We start from the raw sequence: 16940 nt of genomic DNA, 5'->3' as shown, positions 1-16940 counted from the left end.
TGCCGTCCGCTAATTATTCAAGCAAATTTTACATTCAAAAAGTCAAATGGCGCTCCTTCCCTTCCGAACCCTGCCATGTGCCCAAACAGTGGTTTTCCCCCACATATGGGGTATCGGTGTGCTCAGGAGAAATTGCACAACAAATTTTGTGGTCCATTTTTTCCTGTTACTCTTGCAAAAATAAAAAAAAATAATTTCTAAAGTAACATTTTTGTGAAAAAAAGTTAAATGTTTATTGTTTTCTTCCACATTCCAAAACTTCCTGTGAAGCACCTGAAAGGTGTCACTTCTGGGTATTTTCTGTCATAAAGGCTCCTTAAAGTCACTTCAAATGTGATGTGGTCCCTAAAAATTTTTTTTTAAATTATGTTGGAAAAATGAAAAATCGCTGGTCAACTTTTAACCCTTATAACTTCTTAACAAAAAAAAAATTTGGTTTAAAAATTGTGCTGATGTAAAGTAGACATGTGGGAATTGTTATTTAGGAACTATGTAAAGTAGATATGTGAGAAATGTTATTTATTAACTATTTTTAGTGACATATCGCTCTGATTTAACCGAATGAAAATTAAAATTTTGCCAAATTTCAGATTTTTTCACAAAGTAACACAAGTAACATCGAAGAAATTTTAACACTATCATGAAGTACTATATGTCACGAAAAAACAATCTCAGAATCAGTGGGATCCGTTGAAGCGTTCCAAAGTTATTACATCATAAAGTGACAGTGGTCAGAATTGTAAAATTGCAAAAATTGGCCTGGTCATTAACGTGCAAACCACGTTTGGGGGTAAAGGGGTTAACACAACAAAAACAAAAATTAAATGGAGCAAATAATATATATTAAACCAAAGGAAAGTATCAAAAGTATCAGACAATTGTCTAGTACCAATAAGATGGTGACATATCTATACTAGGATATGAATGGCAGAACATTTGGGAATAATCAGAAACCCAAAGCAGAAACACCAAACATGAGTTTGGTCAAAAACCTTTATTTCACAAGCAATTGGTTACATGGTGGCACTGCAGAAGTGGGTGCCCACACTACATAAAATACAGTGATTGTATAATACACAAACTGTTATATATGTACAGTAGGTGATATCCAGAAGTCTATTGATCCTATTCTGAACATTATTGGAGAGTTTGGTGAATGGTCAGGACTGTCCATTATTTGGGATAAATCGGTTATTCTACCATTTGATGATATCCCTAATTAGAGCATATTAGAACATACAGGAATACAAAGGGTTGAGAAATTCTAATACCTTGGTATAAATATCACAAAAAGATCTCCGGATTACATTGCACTGAATCTATATCTTCTTCTGGAAAAGTATAAAAAGAAAATAGATGCGTGGTGGAGATTACCATTATCGTCTGTAGGAAGAGGGAAACTTATTAAAAATGATATTGGTGCCCCAACTCTTATACATTCTGCATAATGCCCCTATTTGGATCCATAATTCCCATTTTCAGAAAATTCATAGCAAGTTTCGTTCTCTTATATGGATAGGCTAGGATAAAATGTGAATATCTTCAAAGTGACAAGGAATCTGGTGTTTTGGCGATTCCTAATGCACTAATGTACAGTGGGGAAAAAAAGTATTTAGACAGCCACCAATTGTGCAAGTTCTCCCACTTAAAAAGATGAGAGAGGCTTGTAATTGACTTCATAGGTAGACCTCAACTATGAGAGACAAAATAAGAAAACAAATCCTGAAAATCACATTGTCTGATTTGGAAAGAAATTTTTTTCAAATTTTGGAGTAAAATAAGTATTTGGTCAATTACAAACAAGCAAGATTTCTGGCTCTCACAGACCTGTAACTTCTTCTTTAAGGGGCTCCTCTGTCCTCCACTCATTACCTGTAGTACTGGCACCTGTTTGAACTTGTTATCAGTATAAAAGACACCAGTCTGCAACCTCAAACAGCCACACTCCAAACTCCACTATGGTGAAGACCAAAGAGCTGTTGAAGGACACCAGAAACAAAATTGTAGCCCCACACCAGGCTGGGAAGACTGAATCTGTAATAGGCAAGCAGCTTGGTGTGAAGAAATCAACTGTGGGAGCAATAATTAGAAAATGGAAGACATACAAGACCACTGATAATCTCCCTTGATCTGGGGCTCCACACAAGATCTCACCCCATGGGGTCAAAATGATCTCAAGAACGGTGAGCAAAAATCCCAGAACCACACGCGGGGACCTAGTGAATGAGAGAGCGGGGACCAATGTTACACAGGCTACCATCAGTAACACACTACGCTGCCAGGGACTCAGATCCTGCAGTGCCAGACGTGTCCCCCTGCTTAAGCCATTACATGTCCGGGCCCCTCTAACGTTTGCTAGAGAGCATTTGGATGATTCAGAAGAGTATTGGGAGAATGTCATATGGTCAGATGCAACCAAAGTAGAACTGTTTGGTAGAAACACAACTCGTCGTATTTGGAGGAGAAAGAATGCTGAGTTGCATCCAAATAACACCATACCTACTGTGAAGCATGGGGGTGGCAACATCATGCTTTGGAGCTGTTTCTCTGCCAAGGGACAAGGACGACTGATCCGTGTATATGAAAGAATGAATGGGACCATGTATCGTGAGATTTTGAGTGCAAACCTCCTTCCATCATGGGCGTGCAGAGGGGGTGAATATTCATGCCCTTTAATAGCGGGCACACGCGATCGCTCAGCAGCAGGAGCCGGGCTGCTGATACACTGTGAATATAGAATCCGGCACTCATTCAGTAGTATGAAATATAATTCTTAATCAAATAATTAAAGTTCCTTTAGAGATTCATGAAAAATGCAATCCACAACATGTGACATTTCGGTCGTTCAGCCACGACCTTCATCAGACTCTAATGCATACAAAAAAATAAAAGATATGTACAGAAACATTATGTGGATAAAAAATAAGGGAAAGGGTAGAATTCAAAAACATCATACAGGAAAGACGGACAATAAATCATTTCATTAGAGCATGTGGAGGATAATCTCTACTATAATCACAATGTAATACAATATTCAATGATATAGTACAATGCAGCGTGATGATCAAGCCTCATCAAAAGCAAAGGTGTAAGTAAATATGGTGTACCCGGAAATACTCCATAGGGAGCCTGAGAATCATTAAATCAAAAGAGAAAAAAATGCAAAAAGGAAAAACAGGGGAAAAGTTTATAACCCACTTGTGGTGTCATATAATAAGATCTGGACCCTTAAAATAGAAAAAAACTTTGGAAAGGGAGAAAAAAGGGGAATAGACACGGAGTTGTTGATATACTGTGTGCCGCTATTAAGGAGAGCCTATGGGCGTGGGGAGCAGTGAATTTTCATTTTCTTCAGCAGCGGGGACAGTGCAGGCTGCAGCAGGCGGCTGCTGCCTCCTGTGCCCCGCTCCTCCACCACAGTATTATATATATATATATATATATATATATATATATATATATATATATATATATATATATATATATATATGAGACTTAGTTAAGGGGAGGCATTTATGCGGGGGCATTTATGCATATAGCATTTATGCATACTTTATCGAAGTGCCATAATTTAGCAAAGTGCCCTGGCAGTTAGAAAATGGCATTGCTAATATCCATCTTTCTTCTCTTCTTACAGGCATATATTTTTCACTGCTTGTGTGATCTGTCCTGAAAACTGCATTATATCTCCATGCAATGCTCTGCAGCCTATCAATTTCTGGTATATATTTTTCACTGCTTGTGTGATCTGTCCTGAAAACTGCATTATATCTCCATGCAATGCTCTGCAGCCTATCAATTTCTGGTATATATTTTTCACTGCTTGTGTGATCTGTCCTGAAAACTGCATTATATCTCCATGCAATGCTCTGCAGCCTATCAATTTCTGGTATATATTTTTCACTGCTTGTGTGATCTGTCCTGAAAACTGCATTATATCTCCATGCAATGCTCTGCAGCCTATCAATTTCTGGTATATATTTTTCACTGCTTGTGTGATCTGTCCTGAAAACTGCATTATATCTCCATGCAATGCTCTGCAGCCTATCAATTTCTGGTATATATTTTTCACTGCTTGTGTGATCTGTCCTGAAAACTGCATTATATCTCCATGCAATGCTCTGCAGCCTATCAATTTCTGGTATATATTTTTTCACTCCTCTAGCTTTTTTATTCCATGATACTTAAAGGTCATCACACTTACTTTAAGAGTTTATGATCCATGCCGAGTTTACTAGTCTGTTTTTTTTTTTTTTTTTTCCCTGCACTTTATGGTCTCCTGTTGTCTTTTAAGCTAGTGATTGATTGTTAATGAGTTAAATCTGTGCAGATCTAAGCAGATACGTCCCTATATATTGAGACTTAGTTAAGGGGAGGCATTTATGCGGGGGCATTTATGCATATAGCATTTATGCATACTTTATCGAAGTGCCATAATTTAGCAAAGTGCCCTGGCAGTTAGAAAATGGCATTGCTAATATCCATCTTTCTTCTCTTCTTACAGGTATATATTTTTCACTGCTTGTGTGATCTGTCCTGAAAACTGCATTATATCTCCATGCAATGCTCTGCAGCCTATCAATTTCTGGTATATATTTTTCACTGCTTGTGTGATCTGTCCTGAAAACTGCATTATATCTCCATGCAATGCTCTGCAGCCTATCAATTTCTGGTATATATTTTTCACTGCTTGTGTGATCTGTCCTGAAAACTGCATTATATCTCCATGCAATGCTCTGCAGCCTATCAATTTCTGGTATATATTTTTTCACTCCTCTAGCTTTTTTATTCCATGATACTTAAAGGTCATCACACTTACTTTAAGAGTTTATGATCCATGCCGAGTTTACTAGTCTGTTTTTTTTTTTTTTTTTTCCCTGCACTTTATGGTCTCCTGTTGTCTTTTAAGCTAGTGATTGATTGTTAATGAGTTAAATCTGTGCAGATCTAAGCAGATACGTCCCTATATATTGAGACTTAGTTAAGGGGAGGCATTTATGCGGGGGCATTTATGCATATAGCATTTATGCATACTTTATCGAAGTGCCATAATTTAGCAAAGTGCCCTGGCAGTTAGAAAATGGCATTGCTAATATCCATCTTTCTTCTCTTCTTACAGGTATATATTTTTCACTGCTTGTGTGATCTGTCCTGAAAACTGCATTATATCTCCATGCAATGCTCTGCAGCCTATCAATTTCTGGTATATATTTTTCACTGCTTGTGTGATCTGTCCTGAAAACTGCATTATATCTCCATGCAATGCTCTGCAGCCTATCAATTTCTGGTATATATTTTTTCACTCCTCTAGCTTTTTTATTCCATGATACTTAAAGGTCATCACACTTACTTTAAGAGTTTATGATCCATGCCGAGTTTACTAGTCTGTTTTTTTTTTTTTTTTTTCCCTGCACTTTATGGTCTCCTGTTGTCTTTTAAGCTAGTGATTGATTGTTAATGAGTTAAATCTGTGCAGATCTAAGCAGATACGTCCCTATATATTGAGACTTAGTTAAGGGGAGGCATTTATGCGGGGGCATTTATGCATATAGCATTTATGCATACTTTATCGAAGTGCCATAATTTAGCAAAGTGCCCTGGCAGTTAGAAAATGGCATTGCTAATATCCATCTTTCTTCTCTTCTTACAGGTATATATTTTTCACTGCTTGTGTGATCTGTCCTGAAAACTGCATTATATCTCCATGCAATGCTCTGCAGCCTATCAATTTCTGGTATATATTTTTCACTGCTTGTGTGATCTGTCCTGAAAACTGCATTATATCTCCATGCAATGCTCTGCAGCCTATCAATTTCTGGTATATATTTTTCACTGCTTGTGTGATCTGTCCTGAAAACTGCATTATATCTCCATGCAATGCTCTGCAGCCTATCAATTTCTGGTATATATTTTTTCACTCCTCTAGCTTTTTTATTCCATGATACTTAAAGGTCATCACACTTACTTTAAGAGTTTATGATCCATGCCGAGTTTACTAGTCTGTTTTTTTTTTTTTTTTTTCCCTGCACTTTATGGTCTCCTGTTGTCTTTTAAGCTAGTGATTGATTGTTAATGAGTTAAATCTGTGCAGATCTAAGCAGATACGTCCCTATATATTGAGACTTAGTTAAGGGGAGGCATTTATGCGGGGGCATTTATGCATATAGCATTTATGCATACTTTATCGAAGTGCCATAATTTAGCAAAGTGCCCTGGCAGTTAGAAAATGGCATTGCTAATATCCATCTTTCTTCTCTTCTTACAGGTATATATTTTTCACTGCTTGTGTGATCTGTCCTGAAAACTGCATTATATCTCCATGCAATGCTCTGCAGCCTATCAATTTCTGGTATATATTTTTCACTGCTTGTGTGATCTGTCCTGAAAACTGCATTATATCTCCATGCAATGCTCTGCAGCCTATCAATTTCTGGTATATATTTTTTCACTCCTCTAGCTTTTTTATTCCATGATACTTAAAGGTCATCACACTTACTTTAAGAGTTTATGATCCATGCCGAGTTTACTAGTCTGTTTTTTTTTTTTTTTTTTCCCTGCACTTTATGGTCTCCTGTTGTCTTTTAAGCTAGTGATTGATTGTTAATGAGTTAAATCTGTGCAGATCTAAGCAGATACGTCCCTATATATTGAGACTTAGTTAAGGGGAGGCATTTATGCGGGGGCATTTATGCATATAGCATTTATGCATACTTTATCGAAGTGCCATAATTTAGCAAAGTGCCCTGGCAGTTAGAAAATGGCATTGCTAATATCCATCTTTCTTCTCTTCTTACAGGTATATATTTTTCACTGCTTGTGTGATCTGTCCTGAAAACTGCATTATATCTCCATGCAATGCTCTGCAGCCTATCAATTTCTGGTATATATTTTTCACTGCTTGTGTGATCTGTCCTGAAAACTGCATTATATCTCCATGCAATGCTCTGCAGCCTATCAATTTCTGGTATATATTTTTTCACTCCTCTAGCTTTTTTATTCCATGATACTTAAAGGTCATCACACTTACTTTAAGAGTTTATGATCCATGCCGAGTTTACTAGTCTGTTTTTTTTTTTTTTTTTTCCCTGCACTTTATGGTCTCCTGTTGTCTTTTAAGCTAGTGATTGATTGTTAATGAGTTAAATCTGTGCAGATCTAAGCAGATACGTCCCTATATATTGAGACTTAGTTAAGGGGAGGCATTTATGCGGGGGCATTTATGCATATAGCATTTATGCATACTTTATCGAAGTGCCATAATTTAGCAAAGTGCCCTGGCAGTTAGAAAATGGCATTGCTAATATCCATCTTTCTTCTCTTCTTACAGGTATATATTTTTCACTGCTTGTGTGATCTGTCCTGAAAACTGCATTATATCTCCATGCAATGCTCTGCAGCCTATCAATTTCTGGTATATATTTTTCACTGCTTGTGTGATCTGTCCTGAAAACTGCATTATATCTCCATGCAATGCTCTGCAGCCTATCAATTTCTGGTATATATTTTTTCACTCCTCTAGCTTTTTTATTCCATGATACTTAAAGGTCATCACACTTACTTTAAGAGTTTATGATCCATGCCGAGTTTACTAGTCTGTTTTTTTTTTTTTTTTTTCCCTGCACTTTATGGTCTCCTGTTGTCTTTTAAGCTAGTGATTGATTGTTAATGAGTTAAATCTGTGCAGATCTAAGCAGATACGTCCCTATATATTGAGACTTAGTTAAGGGGAGGCATTTATGCGGGGGCATTTATGCATATAGCATTTATGCATACTTTATCGAAGTGCCATAATTTAGCAAAGTGCCCTGGCAGTTAGAAAATGGCATTGCTAATATCCATCTTTCTTCTCTTCTTACAGGTATATATTTTTCACTGCTTGTGTGATCTGTCCTGAAAACTGCATTATATCTCCATGCAATGCTCTGCAGCCTATCAATTTCTGGTATATATTTTTCACTGCTTGTGTGATCTGTCCTGAAAACTGCATTATATCTCCATGCAATGCTCTGCAGCCTATCAATTTCTGGTATATATTTTTCACTGCTTGTGTGATCTGTCCTGAAAACTGCATTATATCTCCATGCAATGCTCTGCAGCCTATCAATTTCTGGTATATATTTTTTCACTCCTCTAGCTTTTTTATTCCATGATACTTAAAGGTCATCACACTTACTTTAAGAGTTTATGATCCATGCCGAGTTTACTAGTCTGTTTTTTTTTTTTTTTTTCCCTGCACTTTATGGTCTCCTGTTGTCTTTTAAGCTAGTGATTGATTGTTAATGAGTTAAATCTGTGCAGATCTAAGCAGATACGTCCCTATATATTGAGACTTAGTTAAGGGGAGGCATTTATGCGGGGGCATTTATGCATATAGCATTTATGCATACTTTATCGAAGTGCCATAATTTAGCAAAGTGCCCTGGCAGTTAGAAAATGGCATTGCTAATATCCATCTTTCTTCTCTTCTTACAGGTATATATTTTTCACTGCTTGTGTGATCTGTCCTGAAAACTGCATTATATCTCCATGCAATGCTCTGCAGCCTATCAATTTCTGGTATATATTTTTCACTGCTTGTGTGATCTGTCCTGAAAACTGCATTATATCTCCATGCAATGCTCTGCAGCCTATCAATTTCTGGTATATATTTTTTCACTCCTCTAGCTTTTTTATTCCATGATACTTAAAGGTCATCACACTTACTTTAAGAGTTTATGATCCATGCCGAGTTTACTAGTCTGTTTTTTTTTTTTTTTTTTCCCTGCACTTTATGGTCTCCTGTTGTCTTTTAAGCTAGTGATTGATTGTTAATGAGTTAAATCTGTGCAGATCTAAGCAGATACGTCCCTATATATTGAGACTTAGTTAAGGGGAGGCATTTATGCGGGGGCATTTATGCATATAGCATTTATGCATACTTTATCGAAGTGCCATAATTTAGCAAAGTGCCCTGGCAGTTAGAAAATGGCATTGCTAATATCCATCTTTCTTCTCTTCTTACAGGTATATATTTTTCACTGCTTGTGTGATCTGTCCTGAAAACTGCATTATATCTCCATGCAATGCTCTGCAGCCTATCAATTTCTGGTATATATTTTTCACTGCTTGTGTGATCTGTCCTGAAAACTGCATTATATCTCCATGCAATGCTCTGCAGCCTATCAATTTCTGGTATATATTTTTCACTGCTTGTGTGATCTGTCCTGAAAACTGCATTATATCTCCATGCAATGCTCTGCAGCCTATCAATTTCTGGTATATATTTTTTCACTCCTCTAGCTTTTTTATTCCATGATACTTAAAGGTCATCACACTTACTTTAAGAGTTTATGATCCATGCCGAGTTTACTAGTCTGTTTTTTTTTTTTTTTTTTCCCTGCACTTTATGGTCTCCTGTTGTCTTTTAAGCTAGTGATTGATTGTTAATGAGTTAAATCTGTGCAGATCTAAGCAGATACGTCCCTATATATTGAGACTTAGTTAAGGGGAGGCATTTATGCGGGGGCATTTATGCATATAGCATTTATGCATACTTTATCGAAGTGCCATAATTTAGCAAAGTGCCCTGGCAGTTAGAAAATGGCATTGCTAATATCCATCTTTCTTCTCTTCTTACAGGTATATATTTTTCACTGCTTGTGTGATCTGTCCTGAAAACTGCATTATATCTCCATGCAATGCTCTGCAGCCTATCAATTTCTGGTATATATTTTTCACTGCTTGTGTGATCTGTCCTGAAAACTGCATTATATCTCCATGCAATGCTCTGCAGCCTATCAATTTCTGGTATATATTTTTCACTGCTTGTGTGATCTGTCCTGAAAACTGCATTATATCTCCATGCAATGCTCTGCAGCCTATCAATTTCTGGTATATATTTTTTCACTCCTCTAGCTTTTTTATTCCATGATACTTAAAGGTCATCACACTTACTTTAAGAGTTTATGATCCATGCCGAGTTTACTAGTCTGTTTTTTTTTTTTTTTTTTCCCTGCACTTTATGGTCTCCTGTTGTCTTTTAAGCTAGTGATTGATTGTTAATGAGTTAAATCTGTGCAGATCTAAGCAGATACGTCCCTATATATTGAGACTTAGTTAAGGGGAGGCATTTATGCGGGGGCATTTATGCATATAGCATTTATGCATACTTTATCGAAGTGCCATAATTTAGCAAAGTGCCCTGGCAGTTAGAAAATGGCAGTTGGACAGGGCAGGAGACAGGTAAGACATGCAAGACAATTAAACAAACTTGCTTCCAGGTCATCTTTTTGGCAAACAGTATTCACCATTTGTATCTGTGCCATTTATACTCTGGTTGCTACAATCATCCACATTCACCGTTCACCCACAAATGCGGCACACTTCATCCATATTAATCCCTCACTCCTCTCTTCTCCTATGTACAGTTGTCATGCTCTCTTCACAATGTTATACCACGCAGATCCATTCATTCCCACCATACAACGCAGGAAACGCTCTCACAAATCACTCAATCATCTGCTCACTCTCTGTATCTTCCTTCTATTAGTCGCAGGTGATATTTCTCCCAACCCAGGACCCTCCAGTAATAATAACACTAACTCTTTCCCTGTTACATTCAGAAACCCTGCTAATCTCATTAATATTCCCTGCATATCTTCTGTCTCATTCAACTGTGCCCTTTGGAATGCACGCTCAGCTTGTAATAAACTCTCTTACATCCATGACTTTTTCCTCTCTAATTCCCTCAACCTTCTGGCTCTCACTGAAACCTGGATCCAGCAGTCGGACACCACCGCCGCTGCAGCTCTCTCCTATGGTGGCCTACATTTCTCTCATACCCCGCGACCTGACAACAGATCAGGTGGAGGTGTTGGTCTGCTTCTTTCAACAAAATGTACTTTTCAGATTATCCCCCCTGTACCCTCCCTTATCTTCCCGTCCTTTGAGGCCCACACAGTCAGACTCTACCGGCCCTTCTCCCTGCGAGTGGCGGTTGTCTATCGCCCCCCAGGTCCCCCCCGTCAATTCCTGGATCACTTTGCTGCCTGGCTTACAAATTTTCTATCCTGCGACATCCCCACGATAATCATGGGAGACTTTAACATCCCAATTGGCGATCCTCTTTCCCCATCTGCCACGCATCTTTTATCATTAACCTCCTCCTTCGGCCTTTCACAGCTTGCTAATTCTCCTACACATGAGGACGGGAACACATTGGACCTGATCTTCTCCCGGCTTTGCTCAGTACATGACTTTACTAACTCTCCCCTTCCACTCTCTGACCATAATCTTCTTTCATTCTCTGTCAAGAACTGTGACTCTACTCAAGACACTCCCACCGTCCACACTTATAGAAATTTACGCGCCATTAACACCCAGAAATTTATAAAAAGGTTGCAATCATCATTGGCCCCAATCTCCTCCCTCTCATGTCCCGAATCTGCATTGAAGCATTATAACAAAATCATGCTATGCGCCCTGGATGAAGCCGCACCTCCTACACAAAGAACAATTCGGCATAGACGGCGACAACCCTGGCACACGCCTCAAACACGTCTTCTCCAGAGGTACTCCAGGTGCGCTGAACGGCTGTGGAGAAAATCAAATCTGCCCGAAGATTTCCTCCACTATAAATTTATGCTGAAAACATATAACTCTGCCCTTCACCTCTCCAAACAAACCTACTTTAACAACCTCATCATCTCACTTTCCAATAATCCTAAACGACTCTTTGACACGTTTCATTCTCTCCTCAATCAAACAGCACAGGCCCCGACCACCGACCTCAGCGCTGACGATCTGGCTAACTATTTCAAAGAAAAAATTGACCATATCCGACAGGAAATTTTCTCCCAATCCCCAAATGTTATGCATGCTCCCCCCCGCCACATTGTATCTTGCTCATTTTCTGACTTCGAACCAGTCACGGAAGATGAAGTGATCAGGCTCCTTGCATCTTCTCGCCCTACCACCTGCACCAGCGACCCTATTCCCTCACATCTCCTTCAGTCCCTTGCTCCAGCTGTCACCTCTCACCTAACTAAAATTTTCAACCTTTCCCTCTCATCTGGTATCTTTCCCTCTTCTTTTAAACACGCCAGCATACAACCATTACTTAAAAAACCATCCCTCGACCAGAACTGCACGGCCAACTACAGACCTGTTTCCAATCTTCCCTTTATCTCTAAACTCCTGGAACGCCTGGTCCATTCCCGTCTAATCCGCCATCTCTCAGACAACTCTCTTCTTGACCCTTTACAATCTGGTTTCCGCTCTTTACATTCTACTGAAACTGCCCTCACTAAAGTCTCTAATGATCTACTAACAGCTAAATCTAATGGTCACTACTCCCTGCTGATTCTCCTGGATCTCTCTGCAGCATTTGACACTGTGGATCACCAGCTCCTCCTCACTATGCTCCGCACTATTGGCCTCAAGGACACGGTTCTCTCCTGGTTCTCCTCTTATCTCTCTGACCGCTCCTTCTCTGTGTCTTTTGCCGGCTCCTCCTCCTCCCTACTTCCTCTTACTGTCGGGGTTCCTCAAGGATCAGTCCTAGGCCCCCTTCTTTTCTCCTTATACACCGCTCCTATTGGACAAACAATCAGTAGATTCGGTTTTCAGTACCATCTCTATGCTGATGACACCCAATTATACACCTCTGCTCCGGACATCACCCCTGCATTACTACAAAAGACCAGTGATTGTCTTTCTGCTGTGTCTAACATTATATCCTCCCTCTACCTAAAACTGAATCTGTCAAAAACTGAACTACTCGTCTTTCCTCCCTCCATTTATCTACCTGTGCCCGATATTGCCATCTCCGTTTGTGGCTCAACCATTACTCCCCAGCTATAAGCCCGCTGTCTTGGGGTCATTTTTGATTCAGATCTTTCTTTCACTCCTCACATCAAATCACTCGCTCGTTCATGTCATCTACACCTCAAAAACATCTCAAGAATCAGGACTTTTCTCACCTTTGACTCGGCAAAAACTCTTACTGTCGCTCTTATTCATTCTCGTCTTGACTATTGCAACGCTCTACTAATCGGTCTCCCTCTTACTAAACTCTCCCCTCTCCAATCCGTCCTGAACGCAGCAGCCAGGATCATATTCCTCGCCAACCGCTACTCAGATGCCTCTTCCCTGTGCCAGTCATTGCATTGGTTGCCCATCCAATATAGAGTTCGTTTTAAACTTATCACGCTTACCCACAAAGCGCTCCATGCTTCAGTACCCCCCTACATCTCCTCCCTTGTCTCAGTCTACCACCCTACACGTGCCCTCCGTTCTGCAAATGACTTGAAACTAAAATCCTCCATAATCCGAACTTCCCACTCCCGTCTCCAAGATTTCTCGCGTGCTGCGCCAATTCTCTGGAATGCACTACCCAGGACAGTTCGATTAATTCCCAATACCCACAGTTTCAAGCGAACCCTAAAAACACATTTCTTTAGACTGGCGTATCACCTAAACACACTCTGTCCATCCCAGCTTTCCCCCATATTAAAATCTTCTTCAACTTCGGGTTCAAACCAACCATGCACATAAAAGCCTCTGTCAGGACTGCACACATACTGGCTGGCGACCAGTCCATGTATTATTATTTATCCTATTCAGTATATCAAGGCTGCATTATACAATATATGTACTTTTTACCTTTTGTGTCTCCCCCACTTCCTCATAGACTGTAAGCTCGCGAGCAGGGCCCTCACTCCGTTCGATATGAGATATGCTTATTCTGTATTGTCTGTATAAGTCCCCCCTAAAATTTGTAAAGTGCTGCGGAATATGTTGGCGCTATAAAAATAAACTATTATTATTATTATTATTATTATTATTATATATATATATATATATATACACACACACACACATACACACTATATATACCCCACCCCCCAGCAACATTCGGACTATAAGACGCACCCCCCATTTTCCTCCAAACTTTTGGAGGAAAAAGGTGCGTCTTATAGTCCGAAAAATACGGTAAATACTGGAAAGGAGTTTTGTCTAATATAAAGAGGGTATATAAAAATAGATATTCAACCAGACCCAAAAATGCCTATTAGGTATATTAGAAGATGATATGGAATTTGATCCAATTTCTATAGGGATTTCACATATTTTATTTCAAGCTAGGAAACATATTGCATCCAAATAGATTAACCCCTCACCTCCAGAAATGAGTGAACTCAAAAATAAGAAAAATAATATTATCAGATTAGAAAAAGGGGTATATAAAAAACAAAACTCAATGAATAAATTTGAGAAAATATGGGGCTTATGGTTGGATACACCTGGAATGCCATCAAGGGGGTTATTGTTGGAGAGACAATGACTTATAGGGGAAGGGGGGTATTGGCGAGGTTTAATGTTTCATTGTAATGTGTATTGGAATTCCTTAACATGTGGTATGGGTAATATAGCACACCTATATGTGTATAGGATTATAATGTTTATTACAATATTATGGTTATATAAAAGATTTAAAAAATGTGGAATGTTAATTGTAAGATATTAGTAACTGCAAGTTATCAGACGGTAATGGGCAAGCTGAAAGGATATATAGGAGAGATGCATGTATGTCATCCCTATGGTATGTTATTTTATTATTGTGTGTACTGGTTTCTTGTTTTGTAAAAAAAAAAAAATGAAAAAATCTCAATAAAAATTTATTGGATTAAAAAAAAAATAGAATAGGAAAAAAGCTTCTCCCCTGTGTGGGTTCTCTGGTGCTTAATCAAAGCTGGTTTTTGGTTAAAACATTTCCCACATTCTGAGCATGAAAAAGGCTTCTCCCCTGTGTGGGTTCTCTGGTGCTTAATCAAAGCTGATTTTTGGTTAAAACATTTCCCACATTCTGAACAGGAAAAGGCTTCTCTCCTGTGTGAGTTCTCTTGTGGCTATCAAGAATCATTTTACGATTAAAACATTTCCCACATTCTGAACAGGAAAAGGGCTTCTCCCCTGTGTGGGTTCTCTGGTGCTTAATCAAGCCTGATTTCTGGTTAAAACATTTCCCACATTCTGAACAGGAAAAGGGTTTCTCCCCTGTGTGGGTTCTCTTGTGACTTTCAAGAATCATTTTACGATTAAAACATTTCCCACATTCTGAACAAGAAAAAGGCTTCTCCCCTGTGTGAATTCTCTTGTGACTATCAAGATTCATTTTACGATTAAAACATTTCCCACATTCTGAACAAGAAAAAGGCTTCTCCCCTGTGTGAGTTCTCTTGTGACTATCAAGAATCATTTTACGATTAAAACATTTCCCACATTCTGAACAGGAAAAGGGCTTCTCCCCTGTGTGGGTTCTCTGGTGGCTATCAAGATTCGCTTTCCGGTTAAAACATTTCCCGCATTCTGAACATGAAAAAGGCTTCTCCCCTATGTGGGTTCTGTGGTGCTTAACCAAAGTTGATTTCTGGCTAAAACATTTCCCACATTCTGAACAGGAAAAGGGCTTCTCCCCTGTGTGGGTTCTCTGGTGGTTATTGAGATATGCTTTCAGGTTAAAACATTTCCCACATTCTGAACATGAAAAAGGCTTCTTCCCTGTGTGGGTTCTGTGGTGCTTAACCAAAGCTGATTTCTGGTTAAAACATTTCCCACATTCTGAACAGGAAAAGGGCTTCTCCCCTGTGTGGGTTCTCTGGTGGTTATTTAGATACGCTTTCTGGTTAAAACATTTCCCACATTCTGAACATGAAAAAGGCTTCTCCCCAGTGTGGGTTCTCTGGTGGTTATTTAGATATGCTTTCTGGTTAAAAGATTTTCCACATTCTGAACATGAAAAAGGCTTCTTCCCTGTGTGGGTTCTGTGGTGCTTAACCAAAGCTGATTTCTGGTTAAAACATTTCCCACATTCTGAACAGGAAAAGGGCTTCTCCCCTGTGTGGGTTCTCTGGTGGTTATTTAGATACGCTTTCTGGTTAAAACATTTCCCACATTCTGAACATGAAAAAGGCTTCTCCCCAGTGTGGGTTCTCTGGTGGTTATTTAGATATGCTTTCTGGTTAAAAGATTTTCCACATTCTGAACATGAAAAAGGCTTCTTCCCTGTGTGGGTTCTATGGTGCTTAACCAAAGCTGATTTCTGGTTAAAACATTTCCCACATTCTGAACAGGAAAAGGGCTTCTCCCCTGTGTGGGTTCTCTGGTGGTTATTTAGATATTGTTTCTGGTTAAAACATTTCCCACATTCTGAACATGAAAAAGGCTTCTTCCCTGTGTGGGTTCTGTGGTGATTAACAAAAACTGATTTCTGGTTAAAACATTTTCCACATTTGGAACAAAACAATCTATTGTCCGCTGTGTGTATTTTTTGATGTTTTAGAATAGACTTTTCGAGGGTAAAACTATTTCCATTTTCTGAACGTGAAAATGATTTCTTTGCTTTAGGAGCAGTTTGTTCTTTAATGCTTATTTTATTTTGATTTTCCTTAGTAGTCGGTAATGAATCAGAAGACAGGATCTGTTTCATAGGATCAGATGATTGATGTTTGCTGTGAAGGGATGATGGTATATCTGGAGTAATGGCATTCACTTCAATTGTATCCTGTGGGATCTCAAGATCGTCAGATTTAAAAATCTCCTGTCCATCTGATCTCCTGGTACAGTCATCTGCCAAGAAAAAAACAATTATTAATTTTGAATAAAATATCCTTGAAATTTATATTTTTGAACATTTCTACTTAAAATGTCTAAACATTCACATCCCTGGGCTACATGCTAATCCAGGAAAATGAAAAGATATATGCTCAAGTTTAAAAATCAATTTTATAAGACACAAATCTAAAAACTAGAGGAATATTTAAAATATTTTAAATATTCCTCTATTTTTTAGATTTGTGTCTAATAAAATAGATTTTTAAACTTGAGCATATATCTCTTCATTTTCCTCTATTAGCATGTGTGGCACCCCAGGGGTCTGGTTTCCACAGTAATAGCAATAT

The 16940-nt window shown here is 38.7% G+C and overlaps 2 protein-coding genes across 2 annotated transcripts in view; both read right to left on the bottom strand.

Moving 5' to 3' along the window:
* The window catches only part of LOC141201399 (uncharacterized), a 259824-nt gene that overhangs the window by 225442 nt on the left and 17442 nt on the right, over nucleotides 1–16940 (bottom strand). The gene's annotated exons all lie outside the window — the stretch shown is intronic.
* Nucleotides 13858–16714, bottom strand: LOC141201416 (uncharacterized). The gene has a single exon (XM_073663405.1). The coding sequence runs from the start codon at nucleotides 16466–16468 to the stop codon at nucleotides 14810–14812; it is 1659 nt and encodes a 552-aa protein (XP_073519506.1). The 5' UTR covers nucleotides 16469–16714; the 3' UTR covers nucleotides 13858–14809.

The sequence above is a fragment of the Phyllobates terribilis genome, unplaced genomic scaffold, assembly GCF_046119375.1.
Source record: "Phyllobates terribilis strain yellow unplaced genomic scaffold, ASM4611937v1 Scaffold_115__1_contigs__length_5345438, whole genome shotgun sequence".
Taxonomy (NCBI): domain Eukaryota; kingdom Metazoa; phylum Chordata; class Amphibia; order Anura; family Dendrobatidae; genus Phyllobates; species Phyllobates terribilis.
The sequence above is the reverse complement of the archived record's forward strand: the minus strand, read 5'-3'. Positions and strand labels throughout refer to the sequence as shown.